General features: G+C 39.6%; 4 protein-coding genes and 1 pseudogene across 4 annotated transcripts; 2 read left to right on the plus strand and 3 right to left on the minus strand.

Moving 5' to 3' along the window:
• Positions 1–3,424: 3,424 nt before the first annotated feature.
• Positions 3,425–3,922, minus strand: LOC146330734 (histone H3). Its single transcript, XM_084747241.1, has one exon. It carries the CDS (start codon positions 3,880–3,882, stop codon positions 3,472–3,474), a length of 411 nt encoding a protein of 136 aa, XP_084603367.1. The 5' UTR covers positions 3,883–3,922; the 3' UTR covers positions 3,425–3,471.
• A 313-nt stretch (positions 3,923–4,235) lies between these two features.
• LOC146330735 (histone H2A-like) lies at positions 4,236–4,684 on the plus strand. The gene has a single exon (XM_084747395.1). It carries the CDS (start codon positions 4,251–4,253, stop codon positions 4,632–4,634), a length of 384 nt encoding a protein of 127 aa, XP_084603521.1. The 5' UTR covers positions 4,236–4,250; the 3' UTR covers positions 4,635–4,684.
• Positions 4,685–5,892: 1,208 nt separating this feature from the next.
• LOC146330736 (histone H4) lies at positions 5,893–6,445 on the plus strand. Its single transcript, XM_084747525.1, has one exon. The coding sequence runs from the start codon at positions 6,080–6,082 to the stop codon at positions 6,389–6,391; it is 312 nt and encodes a 103-aa protein (XP_084603651.1). The 5' UTR covers positions 5,893–6,079; the 3' UTR covers positions 6,392–6,445.
• A 1,359-nt stretch (positions 6,446–7,804) lies between these two features.
• On the minus strand, positions 7,805–8,255 carry LOC146330737 (histone H2B 3-like). Its single transcript, XM_084714261.1, has one exon. The coding sequence runs from the start codon at positions 8,227–8,229 to the stop codon at positions 7,861–7,863; it is 369 nt and encodes a 122-aa protein (XP_084570387.1). The 5' UTR covers positions 8,230–8,255; the 3' UTR covers positions 7,805–7,860.
• Positions 8,256–10,471: 2,216 nt separating this feature from the next.
• On the minus strand, positions 10,472–11,172 carry LOC146330738 (histone H1 pseudogene; annotated as a pseudogene).
• Positions 11,173–22,371: the final 11,199 nt, after the last annotated feature.

Consider the following 22,371-nt stretch of genomic DNA (forward strand, 5'->3'; position numbering starts at 1 on the left):
TCACGGTTCACCCTCTTCATTGAGGTTCTGTGGGATTGAGAAAGTCACGATACCCACTGGAGGAGGAGATATTCTAAAGAAAGTGGCCCAAAGACAAATGTTCTGCATATACACACTCAACACTATGGCACCAAATGGACTCAATGATGATTTCAGTCTAAGATGTTTAGGATTTTATTTATTTAATTTCATTTCATGTATTTATTTATTTTATTTGTTTGTTTTCTTTTTCATTCATTGATTCATTATTATTATTAATGTTATTATTATTATTGTTGTTATTATTATTATTATTATTATTATTATTATTATTATTATTATTATTGTTATTATTATTATTATTATTTATTTATTTATTTATTTATTTATTTATTTATTTATTTATTTATTTATTTATTCATTTATTCATTTTTCACATGTAAGGTACAGTTTAAAGGTGGTCAGTAATAATGTTCTGTGAAACGTAATGTTATATGGAAGTGAGTTATCTGAGGCATAGATAAAGAAAAGTGATTGGTTCTTAAATAATTGGGTCCCGCCCCCAGCTGTGTTCTTTCTCTGACCTTGTGTATATTATCATATTGAACCTGCATAGTACTACAAACGCTCTGATGAAGGCTTTGTGCCGAAACGCCTAAGCGTTTGTTTTTTGTAATGTGAGACAAATAAATAACTGAAATGTGAGTATTTTGTCCTCACAGACTTGAGATGTGCTCCCTTTTTGATTTTTTGGACTTGTTCACTGGATTTTGGGTTCAGCGCTCCACTGAGGATCTCATTGTTGAAGCGGAACCTCCTTCTCTGAATTGATGCACATACTGTCATTACAGTGTTAATGTACAGTGAGCAATAGAGACCTGCTCCCTGTACATGATCTTAGATGACACTTAAGGCCAGCTGCAGTACGTGTTTGAGGAGGGTTACATGGAATAAAAAAAGGCCATGGACGTGAGGAACAAGTGCTGATGGAGCTGCAGCTCCAGTTACAGTTAATACTGTACACTTCTGTGCTGCGTGATTTTCGGTTTGTGTACTTTTAAATATTTACTCAGGAGACAGAGGCAGCAGAGGTGGGGGGTCCTGCTGTATGAATATCACGCGCTGTTCAGTCATTATATTGACTGACCTGAAAAAAGGTGAGGATTTTCCCTCTAAAATCACAAACTTGATGAGTTCAAGAAGCTCAACAGTCAGGATGTCCGCACGGTGCTGTCCAAGGTGCTGATCCTGCGCTCGGAGCAGAGAAGCTGCGTCTCTGTCTCTGTGTGAAGATCTGCACTTTTAAATGAACAGACTTTTTTTTTTCTAAATATATTCCTCATTATTGCAGCAAAACAACGAGGCTTCATCAAACACACGGACTCTCTGTCTCTCTCGTTCTTTGTGTTTTTTCCCCTCATGTCCTCACAGCGAATTTTAACAGAACAGTAGTCCACATGTGGAGGACTATACTGTCTCCTGTTATCCAGGGGATTTGTCTGAACTGTGTAGAAAAAGATGGGATTCCACAGTTTCAGGGTTTAACCCTTTTTATCGCGCTCTGAGCTCAGATAATCTGACCTGAGAGCGCGCTGGATGCGTGGCTGTGCACACGGCTGCAGCAGCATGTGTGTGTGTTGGAGAGGGAGGTGGACTGTGGACTGTTGCACACAATGGTTCTGGAAGTCACTAATAACTTATTCCGACCTCTGTGAGTTGACCGCATCACTGCAGTTACTGACGCTGCTGCGCCTGTTGGCAGCCTTAATGAGCGGAGTCACCTCCACCTGCCGTGTGACGCACCTTTTCTTACAGATGAGGACAGACAACATGACAGCACCATCAACCGGAGTAACCGTCGCGTGCCCTCAGCTTCACTGTTGGAAATACCAGCCATGATTTCCCTGATAACTTGCCTCTTAGCGTGCATTCAGGAGGACAATCTTGTGCATCTTGGTTGTCACGGTGCAGCTGCTGGTGGGCAAAACTTTTGTAGCTCCCATACCACAAACATGCACTGTCTGCACAACTGCACAGCTGGACATGAGACACCACCTCCTAGTGACAAGCAAATAGTTAGGATGTCATTTAAAATCCTCTACTGAACTGTCATTACAAACTAAGACCAATAAGTTAACATTAATAAGAAGCATCATGGGAATAAACTGAATGCATCAAACACCAACCTCAAATGCAGACATTTGAAACTCTGTCCATCTAAAGTCTCACCAACACAAACAACTTGGTTACAGTTTGAAGTTAAAGAATAGGTTCACATGCTTTTCAAGTGTGTCTTCAAACAAAACTCACATTTCCAAAATGCACATTAAAAGAACTGTTGGTCACTTGATCACCAAGAGTAACAAGTTGAAAGTAATCTGTCTGAAATGTCAAAGAGTCATTGTTTCTTACCTTACCTCTTAATGAAAACCAAGTCCTGTCCAGTCCAACTGCATCTTTTGACCCTCTGAAGCTGTGTGTGTCCTGAGTGTTCTAAAGGCTCCCTGTTATATATGGTTCTAACCAGGTTCTAGAATGTTGACGAGTCATCAGAGGAACATCTTCAAAGGAAGTCTGTGACGTCACAGAGGCTGATACACACACACACACACACACACACACACACACACACACACACACACACACACACACACAAAATAATAATAATAAATGAAGACAAACAGCAGAGGAAGAGTGTCTTCAGAGAGAGACAGTGAGGACATGTGACAGCAAACCTCAGTCCAGAGGATTTTGTCCCTCCAGCGCACAATTAGCATCTTCCTTGTTAAATAATGTGAAGTATTTCTACACGCAGGTGTCAGACGTGGTGTTGTGTGTCTCATTCAGATGGTAGATCCACAAGTTAGTGTCTTAATGATGAGAGGTGTTTGAATTGATGACACTCTGTGATTGTTAAGTGATGAATTAAAGCGCTCCGTGTCCTCGACCCGTAAGAGCAACACAACACACACACACACACACACACACACACACACACACACACACACACACACACACACACACACCCCTAATGAACAGTAAATGTGAAAAATAATATTGCACATGCCATTACTATTTTATTTTGCTATCAAATACTTTTATTACTGTATGGCTATATTACAAGGGAATATTTCCTGCTGCTGCGGTGATTTTTTTTTTCTAAATTTGTAGGTAGGGAAACCTACTGCGTTAATTAGAATGTTTCACAAATATTGTTAAAACACCACTTAGTAATTCCTGTAAATATGTATTCGATATAACCAACAAATGAAATATTTCACTGCGGGGACTAAACACATCTGTCGGAAAAACATTTTCAGATAATAATAATTATTATTATCGTTATAATAATAATAATATTTTAGTTTTGGGGAGTTATAATTGAAGTAACTGAAGGTGTTAAAGCTCGGAGCAGCAGAGGAAGAGTGTCTTCAGAGAGAGTGAGGTGGCTCTTAAAAGAGCCGTTGTGTTTGTGGAGCAGCAGCAGATAGTTTAAGCTCTCTCTCCGCGGATGCGACGGGCCAGCTGGATGTCTTTGGGCATGATGGTGACTCTCTTGGCGTGGATGGCGCACAGGTTGGTGTCCTCAAAGAGTCCGACCAGGTAAGCCTCGCTGGCCTCCTGCAGAGCCATGACAGCGGAGCTCTGGAAGCGCAGGTCGGTCTTGAAATCCTGAGCGATCTCTCTGACCAGGCGCTGGAAGGGCAGCTTGCGGATGAGCAGCTCGGTGGATTTCTGGTAGCGACGGATCTCTCTCAGAGCCACGGTACCGGGCCTGTAACGATGAGGCTTCTTGACGCCGCCGGTGGCCGGGGCGCTCTTACGGGCAGCCTTGGTGGCCAGCTGCTTCCTGGGAGCTTTGCCTCCGGTGGATTTACGAGCGGTCTGCTTGGTTCTTGCCATCGTTCCTTCTTTCTCTCGACAGAAGTATGAAAAGTAAAGACACGAGACACGCTGCTCTTAAACTGTGGGACCGGCTGGGATCATGACGCTGCTTCAGACCTCCGCCTCCTGATTGGTGAGAGGCTCCTCTTGGAGCTCAGCACCGACAGGAGGGGCGACCCACCGCCCGAATCTCCGCTGCTGATTGGAGACAAATGTGTTCAAAAAGTCCGCCACAATCCAGAGCGGTCGACCTCTGCTGGAGGCTCTGCTGTGGTTGGTCTGACGGACCCCAGACCCCGTCCGCGCGCGCTTCCTGAGCATATAATTGGGGTTTGACTGTCTGGTCTTCAGTTTCTGTTAGTCTCGACTTCGGAAAGTATCCAACAATGAGCGGACGAGGAAAGACCGGTGGTAAAGCCAGAGCTAAGGCAAAGACCCGCTCCTCTCGTGCTGGGCTCCAGTTCCCAGTCGGCCGTGTTCACAGGCTGCTGAGGAAGGGCAACTATGCGGAGCGTGTGGGTGCCGGCGCCCCCGTCTACCTGGCGGCCGTGCTGGAGTACCTGACCGCTGAGATCCTGGAGTTGGCTGGAAACGCTGCCCGCGACAACAAGAAGACCCGTATCATCCCCCGTCACCTGCAGCTGGCTGTCCGCAACGACGAGGAGCTCAACAAACTCCTGGGTGGAGTCACCATCGCTCAGGGCGGCGTGCTGCCCAACATCCAGGCTGTTCTGCTGCCCAAGAAGACCGAGAAGCCCGCCAAGAAGTAAAGCTGCTGGATCCTCAACCAGACCCCAAAACGGCTCTTTTCAGAGCCACACACTCTCCTCATAAAGAGCTCTGTCTTATGTCTCATGCACACAAACACACTGGAACTCTCACCATGTCTTACTAATGTTGTGGAACTCTGAAAATCATTTACAACCACAGTGGCTTTTCACCACACATCATCTTCATTAAGCTGCAGGAGTTTACAACAACTTTCTTTTCATTTCCTCTCGCAGTAGCGGCTGTTCTCTCCGCCATCGATCAAGTAACGCCAACTATCCGTCATTTAACAGTCCAGTCAGTGAAAACACCAACTGTTACAATTATTACTAAAATGACAAATCAAACACAACAGACAACAACACGTTTTCTCTGAGGGAAACTACATTACAGTCCACAACTGTCAGTGCGTCATGACGCGGAGTCAAAGTACAGTAGATAATACAGTCATCACTCACAACATGTTGAACAACACAACATGAAGAAACTTTTCACTCTCTGCTCTACCATGTAAATCACTTTGTAACTTTCTTTTGAAATGCAACTTTCGCAAAATATTAAAAAAACACATTTCATATTTTATTTTTGTCACACTTACTTGACACTAAAATAAACCTACAAACATTTAATGGTAAATCAGTTCTTTTTTTTATGACATAAAAAGTGGCCTTTAACGTTTGATGTTTGCAATATCTCCTTTGTCCCAAAGACGTTCAACCCTGCATCATTTTAACATTGAATATTGATCTAATAAAATCCGCCAATTTTAGTGAAATGGACTTTAATCTAAATGTAATGATCATATTCATTTATCACATCTTTTTTAAAAATAATAATGATTAATACTTCAGATGGGATATTTACATGTTGTTCAGGAGCTGTGATGGCTTTTTATAAACTTGAATTTTGGCTTGATGTATTTTCTTGTTGTTTTCCTTTTCTTTGTTGTTTGTTTTTTGTCTTTTTTGAGTGAAGAAGTTTTAACTTCTAAATGTTTATTAATGTCAGTATATCACCACCTGTATGGATCATTTATAACTGCTGTGTGTGGAATTAAATGTTAAATCATGAAACACTAAATGATAAATGTAGTATTTTAAAGAACTTTACTAAGTCTGATTTTACTATGAATAATATTTAAGCTGCTTATTGTAGGTAACTGTAGATTATCAGTAAAAATGAAGTAAAACCACAGTCAGTATCAGTGTCACTGTCACTTCATCTGGACAATATTCTCTTTTAAAATGTAATAATTTTCTAATCAAGAAAATCAAAAGGAACAATTTTCACTTTCAGCTGTTAAAAATGTAGGAATGACCACTGAGTCACCGCCCAGTGAAACTCCCTCCATCTGCTCTCTATCAGGTCCTCAGAAAGTCTAGAAATACAGACTGTCTGTCCTCAAGCAGCAGACTCGATTCAGTCTGTGAAAGAAAAAGCGAACGAAATGTCTGGCAGAGGAAAGGGAGGAAAAGGACTGGGTAAAGGAGGCGCTAAGCGTCACCGTAAAGTTCTCCGTGATAACATCCAGGGAATCACCAAGCCCGCTATCCGCCGTCTGGCTCGCCGTGGTGGAGTGAAGCGCATCTCCGGTCTGATCTACGAGGAGACCCGCGGTGTGTTGAAGGTCTTCCTGGAGAACGTCATCCGTGATGCCGTCACCTACACCGAGCACGCCAAGAGAAAGACGGTGACCGCCATGGATGTGGTGTATGCTCTGAAGAGACAGGGACGCACTCTGTACGGCTTCGGAGGTTAAAGCGCTCATTCTGTGTCTTTAGAGAAAAAAACCAAAGGTCCTTTTAAGGACCACACACTCACTCTGTCAAGAGCTCAAGTCCTTCATCAGTACTCTTATCTTTTAAACTATCATTTAATGTTATCTCAAATGTTTAAAAAGAGAAATTTTAAGATATATGTGAAGTAGTAATAAATCTGGTATGGGGCAGTAAGCTGCTTTACTCTTTTGTACCACAAACATTTTATTTTGTCAGTATTTGTGTAGACTATATGGATATGGATGTTGGTAAATTTTGATAAACAATATTCCTACCCCATTTTTATTCCGTCTATATTCAAGGAATTTCAATTTGCAATATTGCAAAATATGGTATGATTAATGAACAAAGTAGGTATTATACTGTTATACACTGAATTAATAAACTCAGATGAATAAACAATTGTTGTTATGACGTTATCTCAGATTTTGAAAACGCAAAATGTTTTATTTAATGTGCTTCTTCCTTTACTCTCCTTGGCCTAAAGTACCACCACAAAATCTGAATTTAGTAAAAATTCAGTGTTCCTTGCAGCAGAAAAGGGTAATATTTTTTTAAGAAAATTTTTTTTTAATAATGTATTAATGTAAATGTTTTTAAGACATCGCAAATTAGATCGATATATAGATTAGATTAATTATATGAGTTACATTTAAAGTTAAATCTTAAATCAAACCTTTTCATTTTTTATATTTACCTCACATTAAACAACAAACGAACAATATGGGGTTATAAAGGTTTTAAAAGTAATTCAATATTGCGAGGCAACCAATAATTATTTTCACTCTGTGAAATAGTGATTATGCTGTGAAAATTAATGGTGGGTAAAAATCTGTTGTGACAAAGTGAAGAAATGTTGTGAGCCAGAGCCAATGGGATTTATTTGTTCAGTTTAAGTTGTAATGTTTGACTTCTTCCAAAACTCTACAAACTTGAAGAAAAACGTGATGAAGACACGAAAGTTCATTTTAAAAAAAATAAAAAAAGATTTTAAAAAGATTCTTAGATTTTGAAAACTTTAGCAGTAAAGTAGTAAAGTTTAGTAGTAAAGTAAATCTGAGGCATTAAGCTTTTCCTTACCTCTCCTCTGCCTCAAGTACCACCAGAGTTTTTATTCAGTGTTCATGTAGACTAGATGATTTCAATCAACATTAAGATCTACATTTTCTTTGATCACTTAGAAAAAAATGACAATGGTAATATATATTATTGAAAAGATAATGAGTTAAGGTTTTATTAGAACGAAATTTATTAGTCCAACCAAGGTTTAGAAATAAAAACTTCCAAGAAGACTAATAATCGTTTAATCCCTCATAGTCAACTTGTTTAAAGTTAAATCCAACATGTGATGAAGACACGAAAGAATCAGGACTCCGCTCTCAGTTGAAGTGTTGTGTGGTCCTGAAAAGGACCTTTGTGTTGTTGGAGTGAGTGAGTGAGTGTAGCGGGTTTACTTGGAGCTGGTGTACTTGGTCACAGCCTTTGTTCCCTCAGACACGGCGTGCTTGGCCAGCTCACCGGGCAGCAGCAGGCGGACGGCGGTCTGGATCTCCCTGGAGGTGATGGTGGAGCGCTTGTTGTAGTGAGCCAGACGGGAGGCCTCACCGGCGATGCGCTCAAAGATGTCGCTCACAAACGAGTTCATGATGCCCATGGCCTTGGAGGAGATGCCGGTGTCGGGGTGGACCTGCTTCAGAACCTTGTACACGTAGATGGCGTAGCTCTCCTTCCTGGTCCTCTTCCTCTTCTTGCCGCTCTTGGTGGCTTTAGAGACGGCTTTCTTTGAGCCCTTCTTCGGTGCTTTCGCTGGTTCAGGCATTTTCGTTTCCAACCAAACTGACTGGTCAAACGAGTGACTTGAGAGCGATCAAGAGGCTCTATATGTATGTGCATGAGGTGAAGAGTAGTGGGCTGTTACTCACACAGGATTGGCTGACTTGTGCTCGAGACTGCGCATGTGCAGGAATAGAGAGACCCTCTAAAGCCCCTCCAGAAGTAATGAAGCATCCTGTCATCACCGATGCATGTATTTGTACATAATAGGGGAGACCGGGGTTGTTAGTGACACTTTTTGTTTGACCATCAGTCAGTCAGTGGTTGTTGTTGCTCGATCTCTCAAGCTTTGATGCACAGCGCTCAGATGTGTCTACTACATATAAAACTCTATTGGACGTCTCCTACACAATCACAGATTATGTGTGTTAATGTGACATATGAGCAGGTCCATTCTTACAACCTGCCCCACCGACTGTTGGTGGGTTGAAACATGAGCTGGTGATAGATGTAACAATGAGAGGAAGCTTGCTGATTTAAGATCCACATGTATGAAAGAACTTTAGTTTTAAGGATGAAGAATAAACAGTTTTGAACAAAAAGCACCAAAAAAGTTACAACTAAATCATCAAAAACAAGAGACTAAAATGTGACTTAAACTCACTGATATTTTCAGTAAGTGAATATGATTAAAACTAATAATAATCAACTGTAGCAGCTAACAGAGTCAGTTTCTTCAGGGCTGTGGTCAGATCTGCACACTGGGGAAAATTGTGACATGTAACCATTTGCAGCAAAGTCACTGAGACAACTTGCCTCAGAGTTACATGTGTTGTTGCTCACTACGTCACAAAGTAACTTTAATATATGACTTGAATTTAGGTATCAAAATACACACTATATGCACTAAATGCACTATACTGTATAAAAAACAATATTATTGATGTACTGATTTATGAAAGGTTTATTACATAAATATTTCATTTTAGTTCTTGTTTTTTTCTTTTTATTTGATTGAAAATTCTGAAAATTGTTCTCACCTCAGATCACATTTATTGCACGTCAAGAGAAAAATGACTTGTCAACGGTGGTTTTGGAGATATAACTTGTGTCAACGTAGCCATGTGACAAGATGCCCAACTCTCCCCTACTCGAAAAAAAAAAAAACGCCATGAAAAATGTTTTCCTTCCTCTGCCGCATTTTGATGAATTTGACTCCTGACGGATTTTATCCTGTAACGTTTTCTTCATTTGTTGAAATGAAATTCGGGTGTCTATTCTGGTTGCTGCTAAAATGCACCGAGTTCTTTTCCTTGTTAGTTATTTTTTGTGTAGTTGTAGAAGTGTTTTTGAAAGAGTCGACAGCTGTTTGTCTGAAGGTCTACATGTTGTTTATTCTTCCTCTGTATTTCTCCAGGCAGATTTATAGTGAATTTGACTCATTGTTGATTTTCTTCTGTAAATTCAAAATGTTGTTAATTTGTTGAGAGAATCTCAGGGTTCCACTCTGGTGTCTGTTAAGGTACACTGACTTCATTTCCTCTCCTGCACTTGTTCGTTATTTTGCTGACCTGAACTTCATTTCTGAAATAAACAGGCACATTTAAATCTTTATTTTTATTTTATTTAAAGCACTGCAGTGACTTGACTGCAGACGGTAATTCATTATGGACAAAATGACAGAGGGAAAACATGGTGACTATTGGATGTTGAAAACATCCAGAAAAGTCATTAAAGCAAACTAATCATCTGTTTCTGGAATAATATTTCAGCGAGTGTATTCATATTAGAAAGTGCGGGGAAGAGACAGCAGGACGTTTTCTCTGGTGAACTTTGAGTGCGTCATGACGGAGAAACTTCCGTGGGATCAAAGTAGAGTAGATAATCCAGTCACGAGTGAGAAGATGTTGAATAAAAGACCACAATTGTAATGAGCTCATGTTAGACCGAAATGTTGTGACTTTGAGTCTTGATCGTGTTATTTATTCTGCTGTAGTATCATTTCATCACGAGGTTCAGTAAATATTTACCTGAATAATGCACTATAACTGTTTATAACAAGACATGAATGTTAAGTGGAGACAAGTGAATTGATTAATACGCGCGCGCCCCGAAACTCCCTTGCTCTTGTTTCCAGGGCAACACCCCGTTTAACCTACGTTCCCGCGCGCATGAAAACAATGGATGACTTTAACGTCCTTTTAAACGTTAAGTCGTATAATGAATATATAATATGTTTGTTGTTAATAAGGACAATAAAAAGAGGAAGAGGCTCTTTAATGATGACGTGGTGGCTCTTAGAAGAGCCTTTTGTGTGAAAGTTTGTTTAAAGTGATGACAGCTCACTTCTTCTTGGGTGCTGCCTTCTTGACTTTAGGCTTGGCAGCCTTCTTAGCGGGGGCTTTCTTGGCTGCGGGGGCCTTCTTGGGGCTCTTGGTGGGCTTTTTGGGGCTCTTGGTGGCCTTCTTGGGGCTCTTGGCTGCTTTCTTGGCCGCCGCGGGTTTCTTGGCCTTCGCCGGAGACTTCTTAGCGGCTGCTGTCTTCTTTACGGTCTTGGGTTTTTTAGCCGCCGCGGGTTTCTTGGCTGCGGCCTTCTTGGCTTTAGCAGCGGGTTTCTTGGCTGCAGGCTTCTTGACTTTTTTCGGCTCAGCCGCCTTCTTGCTCATCTTGAAGGAGCCGGAGGCCCCGGTCCCCTTGGTCTGGACCAGAGTTCCCTTAACCACCAGCTTCTTGATGGCGGTCTTGACGCGGGCCTTGTTCTTGTCCACATCGTAGCCTCCGGCAGCCAGAGTCTTCTTGAGGGCGGCCGCGGACACGCCGCTCCGCTCCTTGGATGCGGCCACAGCTTTGACGATGAGTTCAGTGACGCTGGGACCAGTCCTCTTCGGTTTGGGAGTCTTCTTCTTGGCTGCTTTAGCCGGAGCGGCGGCGGCGGGAGCTGGAGCTACTTCTGCCATTTTCTCTCTCAATGATCTGATCCTGATCACGACAACACGAGTCTGACTGGACTATGAAGAGTCCAGAGCCGGAGGCTGCACTTAAACACACCATGAGAACCGTGGAGACTCAGTCCAGGTGCCCGTGGCTCCTCTGAGCGGTGTGAATGTCGTGTCACTTGTGTTTTCTCTTCATCGATAAAAGAGTCCAGACTAAATGTGGGACAAGTTCTGAAGACTGACAGTGAAGGAGTCGATAGTGGACTTGTGTCTCTTCATATTGACGTCATGCAGAGCTCTGATGCTCTCTGCTTTTTCTTTGAGGAGCCTCTAAAACTCACACATTCACCGCCGCGTCCAGCGCTGCTCAGACACTTTTCTCACTCATTTCTCTCCTAAAATGTTTGAAAATCCATCCGAGCTCCATCAAAAGCCGTTTTCAGCTGCTCCACGTGTTTGTTCACAGACTCCAAGTAAAAACAAGCATCTGTTGATCATCACTTTGTAAGAAAGTCAAGTTATTCTGGTAGCAGCAAACACACTGATGATGGCCGAGGCTTCTGGTGCCAGACTTGTATCAGAGCTGCTCACTGAGGACGACTTTTCATTTCAATCAGCTGTTAAGTTCTACTGTTAATGAACAAAAACATGTTTTTAAATGTAACAGTCACACTGATGAATGTTGAATGTTACAAAACTTCTTTAATTCTCACACAACAGCTGTATTGTACTGTATTGTTTTGTTTGTTTGTTTGTTTTCACATCATGTTTTGTGTTTCCATTAAAAACCTGCTGACTTTCCAACCTGTCTGTTTTCTTTTGCTGCCTTTGTGAAGCACTTTGTAATGTGGACTTTGAAAAGAGCTCTATAAATAAAGATGATTAAAATGACATTAATGTCACTATTCATCTTTAGTGTTTAGTCACAAACTAATACAAACACACACCTTCACCTCTGCAGGTTAGTGTGTGTGTGTGTGTGTGTGTGTGTGTGTGTGTGTGTGTGTGTGTGTGTGTGTGTGTTTGTGTGTGTGTGTGTGTGTGTGTGTGTGTGTGTGTGTGTGTGATTTTTTGTAATATTAGCTGCTCAATTTTAAAAACCACAGAAAAATTTCAGACTATTGTGTTATTTCTTATGAATTTTGCTTCAAAATATGTGCTGTCATGGAGATGATGTGATGGAAAAGACCACATGTGTTAGAAATGACATGTGACAAACAACATTGTTGAACAATGTTGACTTTGATTATTTCTGACATAAAATAATATCCATTTTCAAAGTGAACATTGTTGACTAAACTTAAACCATTAATACTTTTAAGAGCCACCTCACTCTCTCTGAAGACACTCTTCCTCTGCTGCTCCAACAATAATAATAATAATAATAATTATATTATTTATTATTATTATTATTATTATTATTATTATTATTATTATTATTATTATTATTATTATTATTGTTATTATTGTTATTATTATTATTATTATTATTATCATTATTATATAGCAATAATAATAATTATCTGAAAATGTTTTTTCTGACAGATGTGTTAAGTCCCAGCAGTGAAATTTTTCTTTTGTTGTTTATATCAAGTATTATTACATATTCTCAGGGGTTACTAAGTGGTGTTGTAACAATATTTGTGAAGCATTCTAATTAACGCAGTAGGTTTCCCTAACTACATATTTAAAAACTAAAAAATCATCGCAGCAGCAGGAAAAATGCCCTTGTAATATAGCCATACACTAATAAAAGTATTTGATAGCAAAATAAAATAGTAATGGCACGTGTAATATTATTTTTCACATTTAGTGTTCATGCAGGGTGTGTGTTTGTGTGTGTTGTGTTGTGTTGCTCTTACGGGCCGAGGACACAGAGCGCTTGAATTCATCACTTAACAATCAAACACCTCTCATCATTAAGACACTAACTTCTACCATCTGAATGAGACACACAACTATGGCAAGCTAACCGACCCGTTTTTTTATTTTAAATGCATAAAAGTACAACATAAATTTTGTTTATTGCATCAAGACTTTTTGACTTTGTCAGGAACTTCTATTTAAATAATAAAAAAAAAAAAAAAAAAAATAATAATAATAATAATAATAATAAATTATAAAATGCTCTTGTTAAAATTATGACCTTTGTGTTGTTAGGGTCGGTTTCGACCCAGTTATAATATAAGATTATAAAAACAATAATAAGTGCCAAAACTGAAATCATAAACAAACTATCAGCCAACAGCCGACAGCCAGCTGTTCCTCCAACTACTTGAGCTTCAGTTAGAGGCTTCTCTCTTTGCCTGTTTGACCAAACAAAGACGGACATGTCCAGGTACATAAGGCCAATTTACTTTAGGGTTGGTGACTTGCAGAGTACACATCTCCAGTTTACAGCATGCAACAATGAGAAGATTTACTATAAGGACAGAAAGACAAACACATTGTGCTTCACCTGCAAAAAATATCTCTGCAAAGAACACACTTAAAGTGTCACTTTTTGCCACACATGCATCTAAACACACGCATACACATGCATGTTGTTGCACAGAGAGACTTTTTATGTACCTAGTACAAATGAATTGTGCCTCTTCTGCAAAAAATAGCTCTCAAAGAACACACTAGTATCACTTTTTGCCACACATGCATCTAAAAATACACAAATACACATGCATGTTCTTGCACATAGAGTTTTTATGGAACTAGTACTTGATTTCTGTTGCTTTGATTTGCTTGATTGGTTGTTGTTTGTTTGACCTTGCAAATCTACATTTTGTATTATTACTAGTTCTGCGGCAAGAAGGTCCTGAGTTTGAATCCCCCAGCTGGCTGGGGCAGGGCCTTTCTGTGCAGAGTTTGCATGTTCTCCCCGTGTCTGTGTGGGTTCTCTCCAGGTTCTCCAGCTTCCTCCCACAGTCCAAAGACATGCATGCTAAGTTAATTGGTGACTCTAAATTGCCCAAAGGTGTGAGTGGTTGTCTGTCGGTGTCAGTCCTGCGATGAACTCATGACTTGTCCAGGGTGAACCCTCACCCAGTGTCAGCTGGGATAGACTCCAGGCCCCCATGACCCTTTGGGAATAAGTGGTTACAGAAAATGGATGGATGGACACCAGTTCTACTTTTCATTTTGTATTTGTATTAAGTTCTATTTTTGAAAAGAAAAAGACTTGTTTTTTGCCTTTTTCTTGATGTAAATATATATGGGTCAAAATTGACCCATAACACCATAGATGTTACTATAGTCAATAATATTAAAATTAAAAAAAAAAAAAAAAAAAAAAAAATTGAACATTTAAGACATGTGTTCTAATACCCCTCAGTATCAGTCAGGTAACATAAAAACCTTTTATTTATTTATATAATTCTCTTGAGGTTCATTTGACAGTTTTTTTATATTGAAAACAAGGGGTACGCTGTCAAAAGAAAGGCCCAGGGGCCACAACAAAAATATTAAAACCAAACTTTTCATGGATAGGGAAGCCTAACAAGGTAACCAAGAGATAAGAAACAAACTGGATTATAAATAATTGTTTTTAGGGTATTTTATGGCTGATTCAAGACACGGGTCAAAACCGACCCGTTAACATAAGAGATAGTAACGGAAAGCTAACACAAGAGGAAGGTTAACATTTAATAGCTAGGCTGGATATGTATTGCAAATATCTGTAATTCATTTTTTCCTATTCAAAAATAACATTTCAGATTTCCACAAAGTAATTCTTCCTATATACAATTATCATTTCAGATATCCACAATGTAATTTTTAATAGGACAAATGACGTCACTTTCCCCATTCATGTGTAAGGGGTTTGTTATTACAGATATCCTTAATTAAATTGCAGATATCCACAACTCGCATTGCAGATATCTACATATGAATTATAGATATCCCTAATTCCATTTAAAGATATCTCCAAATGCCCTCAATTCAAGATATCTGCTTTGTTTTTCGAGATATCTTAAAATGAGTTTTACCTAGCCAGAATTACATTGTAGATATCTTGAGTTGGAATTACGACTAGTCAAAATTATGTTGTAGATATCTCTAGCTGGGATTATGGATATTCATAATTCATATGTAGATATCTATAATCGGATTGTGGATATCTTGGAAGGGATTCGAATTGGAGATATCTTTTACCTGCAATCTACCAAGTCAGAATTACATTGTAGATATCTTGTATTGGAGTTTTGACAAGGCGAAATGACATTGCAGATATCTGTAAAAGTGGGAGGCAGGAGCAAGTGGGTGGTAGGAGCGGCTTATATGGCCATAGGGCTTCCTATTCAATCAAACAAATTCCTTGGCGATAAGCTCGTTCGTTTTCTTCTTCATGTGCATTTCTTCTTCTAACACTGTTCAAATGTTTTGTTTACTGAGCCAGTATCCAATGGAAAGCTTGCCATAATAATGAGCAACGAATGGGAATCCTCGCATGAGCAACGTCTTGCACAACAATTCTGACTAGTCATAATTACGTTTGAGATATCTTTAATTTGTATTCCGCCTAGTCAAAACAGAATTACAGATATGTGTAATTGTCATTTAGGATGTGTGACGAGTCGAGTGTCGGTTTAAGTGACGTCATTTCGAATATCTGCAATTCTGTTTTGACTAGTCAAAATTGAATTGCTGATATCTCTAAATGTACTTTTGACTAGTCAGAATGAAGTTATAGATATCTTCAATGAAAATACTTAGTCATAATATAATTACAACTAGTCAAAATGAAATTATTCATATCTATAATGTTAATTCCGGATAGTCAAATTTAGCTATTAAATGATAAACCGGCCTGCCATAAGCTCTCCCTCTTTCATTCAAACAAAAGTCAGTAATGGTGACGGCAGGAGATTATAATTAGAAAGAGAGAAATAATTCCAGGGAGGCTTTTAATGTTGGATTGTTTTTATCCAGGTGAAAAGTACCACATAATAAATGTATATCTGCCCCTTTTTGTTTTTGATTGTACTCAAGTGTGTGTGTGTGTGTGTGTGTGTGTGTGTGTGTGTGTGTGTGTGTGTGTGTGTGTGTGTGTGTGTGTGTCAGCGTCTGTGACGTCACAGACTTCATTTGAAGATGTTCCTCTGATGACGCATCAACATTCTAGAACCTGGTTAGAACCATATATAACAGGGAGCCTTTAGAACACTCAGGACACACACAGCTTCAGAGGGTCAAAAGATGCAGTTGGACTGGACAGGACTTGGTTTTCATTAAGAGGTAAGGTAAGAACATGCTTCTAATTACGGGGAAGCTAAGAGGAGCTCGGCTCACCTGAAAAGATCATCAACTCCCCTGAAAGTCTAATCTGGAACATTTGAGGGCAGCTCTAAAACATGATGCTCCTCAAATAATAATAATAGTGAAAATATTCCAATGTTGTGAGTTTATTCACACATTACATTATAATTTGTGAACATTAATTAACACTATGCTCTGTGAGCTGTTGTGTGTAGCAGCCTGACAGCTGTGCTGTCCATGGTCCTGACACGGAGCAGAGGTGACTGACACACAGACACAACATGTTACTTACTTCGGTTCCTCTTTGATTTTCGTTGTTGCAAACTGAACTTTGGGCTCTAATTCCACTTTGTCCTGATTCTAACAACCAACAGACAGAAAGGAAACGACAGGGAAGTGAAGAGAGAGAGAGAGAGAGAGAGAGAGAGAGAGAGAGAGATGCACGCAGCAGAACAGCTGTGATACTTTATGAAGTCCTACCATGTAAAAATAAATGTGAGTTCATTTTGATTGAAGAACTCTCCACATTAGTTTACATTCATAAAGATCAGACCATGATGTTAATATTGAAGTATCTGGAAGTATCTTGACGTACGTCTTGACGAGCTTTTTTCTGCTTCCGCAATACACATTTTTTTTACATTTTTTTAAAAGAAAATGTAAAACTAAAGTATGTCCAAAAATAAATAAATAAATAAAAATGACTGATTTACCATTGAATTTGAAATTTTTGATGGAGCTCAGATTCATTTCCAAACATTTTAGGAGAGAAATGAGTTTGAAAAGTGGCTGAGCAGCGCTGACATCAAGGTATCAAGGTCATTTTTATCATTATACAACACAGGCTTACACAACAAAATGGGAGTTGTAGTTCCTTCATGCTACTGAATTCAGAATGGAACCAAATAAAAATATAAAACTAAATAAAATAAAGCAACTTTTACACTTAAACATCCAGGAAATAATTCTGTATTGCATTTTGTTAATTTGCATCAGGTTGAATGTTAACAGCAGCAAAAAGGACAAGGTGTTGATGATAATATGGTGGACGTCTTCACAGAAGAAGTTCCACATGTGGAGAACATTGTCCATCATCTTTGACTGAGTTTGTGTTTGAAGCATCATGATACACAGCCCACCTCCCCTCATCCTGCTCCAGTCTTGCTTGTTGTGTCCTGTCAGCTCAGAGTTCAGTCCCCTCAAGTGCAACAGCTTGATCCTGTGATGTAGCAGCAGCCTGTACTACGAAGCAGGTTCAACATACCCAGAGTATCTTTGAGTGATCTGACTCGACTAAATCTAACAAAGACCATCAAGGAGAAGCCGTCACATGAAGCTGGTTATCAACTCTGTAAGTCACCCCAAGGTTTCCCAATATAGACACAAACATGTTCACATAAACAGGGTGGCATTTGTAGTATCTCACCGATCGCAGCATCGACAAGACTACTGACAGCACACAGGCATATTTTACAAATGAAGAGCAAAGTAAAAGTAAAATATTTGTGACACAAAACATTAATCACACATTAAAAACAGTTCAAGGCGTAAGTTAAGAGCGGGTATTTTGAATTGTGGGTATTTTCATAAGGGTGCCTGATGTTTTCAGCTGGACACAGGGCTGTATAATATCACTGCTCCATCAGTAGAGCACGAGTACATCTGACCATCATTACATTTGTGTATTCAGTTAAATGAATGTTCTGCTTAGATATAGACTATTCTTATTTCTTATGGTGTGTTAGAGTTATATATGATTTAATACATTTAGTCATCATCTGTCTGTCATCTGATCTGTAGACACATGATTAAATGTATTGAATTATATACATGTGAGTGCAGCTTTCTCTTTTTTATATGGGTACATTTAGAATAACACACCAGTCCATCAGAGCGCAGTATAAAACTGACTTGGGAGCAAATAAAAAGTCAATATAAAAACATCAGTCAAAGCAGTCAGTAGACTGACTTTCATGGCTTTATAAGTACAACAAGTACAAGGCTTTAGTGCTTCAATCAGTCTGTGTTGTAGGATGAAATTGGTTTATAAAAGCACAATGAAGTAACACTTTTCCCTCCTCTGTACACTGAGAATGAAATTAATTTCATCTTTGACAAAGGTTTAGTCTTAATATCACACCTTTATTCAGTTTAATACACAAACATATTTGTTCTTCAGTGACATCATCAACATCAGTCATGATGACAACAGGTTTTGATCAAATGAACAGTTGTAGACACATTTTAAACTCACTAGGTGGCAGCACCTCTCAGCAAAAGACAAAAGACATCAGAGGACTGAGACAACTTTGTTCTAATGATGTAAAATGACACTGTAAAGAATTTCTCTGTAAAAACAGTAAAGTGCTGCCTACAGAGCGGAGCGCCAACATGGTTGAAAAGAAAGTACATTTGGCCTCAACATAATATTCTACATGATCCAAGAGGTTCACACAGTAACTGTTATTTTACATTTATTTGTTTTTTATCTGTTTCTAACATTTGTGACCCTGAATGGACAATTTAATATGTTTTCTGTTGTTATGCTAACGTGTCGGGACCTGTCTATATCAGATATTCATGTGAAAGTCTATTGTTGAGCCTGTCTAAATGCTGGACATTTGTTGAGAGACTTTAAAATAATAAGAGATTTATTTTTCAAATTCTTTTTTATGTATTTTATTTTTCTAGTTTTCACGGTGTCTGCGGAGGATAAAGACATGGAATAAAACTCAAAAAGACATCTGTATGATGCGTGGCCATTATTTTCTTTGGACCGGTGTAGTTACAATCCTCACACTAGCTTACTACTATGTTATAGTGCATAAAAATATTAATGTAAATGTTCAAATCTTTGTTGAGTTAGGATGTAAATTGTTTATCTTAATATATGTTGTATTGTTATTGGGAGTGACAATTATAACATGCACATACTGTGAAAAAATCAAAAAGGGAACACATCTCAAGTCTGTGAGGACAAAATACTCACATTTCAGTTATTTATTTGTCTCACATCACAAAAACAAACGCTTACGCGTTTCAGCACAAAGCCTTCATCAGAGCGTTTGTAGTACTATGCAGGTTCAATTTGATAATATACACAAGGTCAGAGAAAGATCACAGCTGGGGGCGGGACCCAATTATTTAATAACCAATCACTTTTCTTTATCTATGCCTCAAATAACTCCCTTCCATATAACAATACGTTTCACAGAACATTATTACTGGCCACTTTTAAATTCTGCCTTGCGTGTGAAAAATAAAAAAATAAAAAAATAAATAAATAAATACATAATAATAATAATAATAATAATAATAATAAATCAATAAATGAAAAAGAAAACAATAAAATTAAATAAATAAATACATGAAATGAAATGAAATTAATTAATTAAATAAATAAATAAATAAATAAATAAATAAATAAATAAATCCTAACCCAAAAAACATTTTAGACTGAAATCATCATTAAGTCCATTTGGTGCCATAGTGTTGAGTGTGTATATGCAGAACATTTCTCTTTGGGCCACTTTCTTTAGAATATCTCCTCCTCCAGTGGGTATCGTGACTTTCTCAATCCCACAGAACCTCAATGAAGAGGGTGAACCGTGATTAGCTTCAACATAATGTTTTGTAGTTGCATAATCCATATTGTCTGTACCGTTTGCAGTTTTGTGCTCAGATATACGTTGTTTCAGGGGTCGTTTGGTCTGTCCCACATATTCTAGCCCACAGGAACATGATAACATGTAAACCACATGGGTCGACTTACAGTTTATAAATTCCCAAATATGAATTTTCCTCCCTGGGGATGATTAAATGATTTTGTATTTGTTGTATTATTGCAGCAGGCACAGTTACCACATCCATACATACCAGTTGTTGTCAGCCATGTGGTTTTGATTGATGACGTGTTTTTGTGCATGATAATATTTTTGATAGTAGGTGCTCTTCTAAATGAGAAAAGTGGTGCATACTTCCAGAAGTCCTTCAAAGATGGTTCTACTTGAAGCACATGCCAGTCTCTCTTGATGTCAGCGTCTCTAAAATGTTCCAGAAGGCTTTATAAAATTCAACAATCAGGCCATCGATGCCGGGAGTCCTCCATCCTTACATACTCTGCAAAGTAGTGGGCAGCTCCACCATCTGTAGTGACCGATCAGGCTGTGAATTAGTCTCCTTAGAGACCCGAGACAGTTTACTGCAGAACCCCTCAAACAGTGCATCATTCTCCTCATACTCACTGGTGCAGAGGCCCCATTTTCGGACATTCCGGATCCAAAGGTACCACAATCGAGTCTCTACAGGCTCTGCACCCCCATAATTTGTCTGCACACACACACACACACACACACACACACACACAGAAGTGAACACATCAAAATGTTAGGTGGCTGTGATGTCATCAAAGGGAATGTGATGACGTCACAGATCCTGTGCTTTGATCTAGCATAGGCTCTGTGATGCCATCAGTGTTAGGTGATAACCCTACCAACATGTTATTATCATACCTCAACAGCTTTTCAGGGGATAACTTTTGAAGGGAAGGTGGTAGAGACTTGAAACCAAGCTCTGCACCCACATTTATGAACATTCCGGATCCAACGGTACCACCATCGAGTCTCTACGAGGTCGGGAAGTGGGTCACCCAGAACCTTGAGAACTCTGGTGCATACCTTGACAGGTTTTCGGGGGATAACTTTTCAAGGGATGGTGGTAGAGACTTGAAACCAAGCTCTGCACCCCCATTTGTGGACATTCCGGTTCCAATGGTACCACCATCGAGTCTCTACGAGGTCGGGAAGTGGGCCAACCAGAACCTGGAGGACTCTGGTGCATACCTCGATGGGTTTTTGTGGATTAACTTTTGAAGGGAAAGTGATACAGACTTGAAACCAGGCTCTGGACCCCCATTTTCAGACATTCCGGATCCAAAGGTACCACAATCGAGTCTCTACAGGCTCTGCACCCCCATAATTTGTCTGCACACACACACACACACACACACACACACACACACAGAAGTGAACACATCAAAATGTTAGGTGGCTGTGATGTCATCAAAGGGAATGTGATGACGTCACAGATCCTGTGCTTTGATCTAGCATAGGCTCTGTGATGCCATCATTGTTAGGTGATAACCCTACCAACATGTCATTATCATACCTCAACAGGTTTTCAGGGGATAACTTTTGAAGGGAAGGTGGTAGAGACTTGAAACCAAGCTCTGAACACACATTTGCAGACATTCCGGATCCAACGGTACCACCATCGAGTCTCTACGAGGTCGGGAAGTGGGTCAACCAGAACCTTGAGAACTCTGGTGCATACCTTGACAGGTTTTCGGGGGATAACTTTTCAAGGGATGGTGGTAGAGACTTGAAACCAAGCTCTGCACCCCCATTTGCGGACATTCTGGTTCCAATGGTACCACCATCGAGTCTCTACGAGTTCGGGAAGTGGGCCAACCAGAACCTGGAGGACTCTGGTGCATACCTCGATGGGTTTTTGTGGATTAACTTTTGAAGGGAAAGTGATACAGACTTTAAACCAGGCTCTGGACCTTCATTTTCGGACATTCCGGATGCAAAGGTACCACAATCGAGTCTCTACAGGCTCTGCACCCCATAATTTGTCTGCACACACACACACACACACACACACACACACAGAAGTGAACACATCAAAATGTTAGGTGGCTGTGATGTCATCAAAGGGAATGTGATGACGTCATAGATCCTGTGCTTTGATCTAGCATAGGCTCTGTAATGCCATCAGTGTTAGGTGATAACCCTACCAACATGTCATTATCATACCTCAACAGGTTTTCAGGGGATAACTTTTGAAGGGAAGGTGGTAGAGACTTGAAACCAAGCTCTGCACCCACATTTCTGGGACCGCTATGGGCTTTCACCAGAGTTTCCTCTGGCTTCGTCCTGCCCAGGCATAGTTCACCATCTTTCGGGTCCTATCGTACGCGCTCGCGCTCCACCTCCCCAACG

Source organism: Lutjanus erythropterus, chromosome 3 (assembly GCF_056507025.1).
Source record: "Lutjanus erythropterus isolate fLutEry1 chromosome 3, fLutEry1.hap2, whole genome shotgun sequence".
Lineage (NCBI taxonomy): Eukaryota > Metazoa > Chordata > Actinopteri > Lutjaniformes > Lutjanidae > Lutjanus > Lutjanus erythropterus.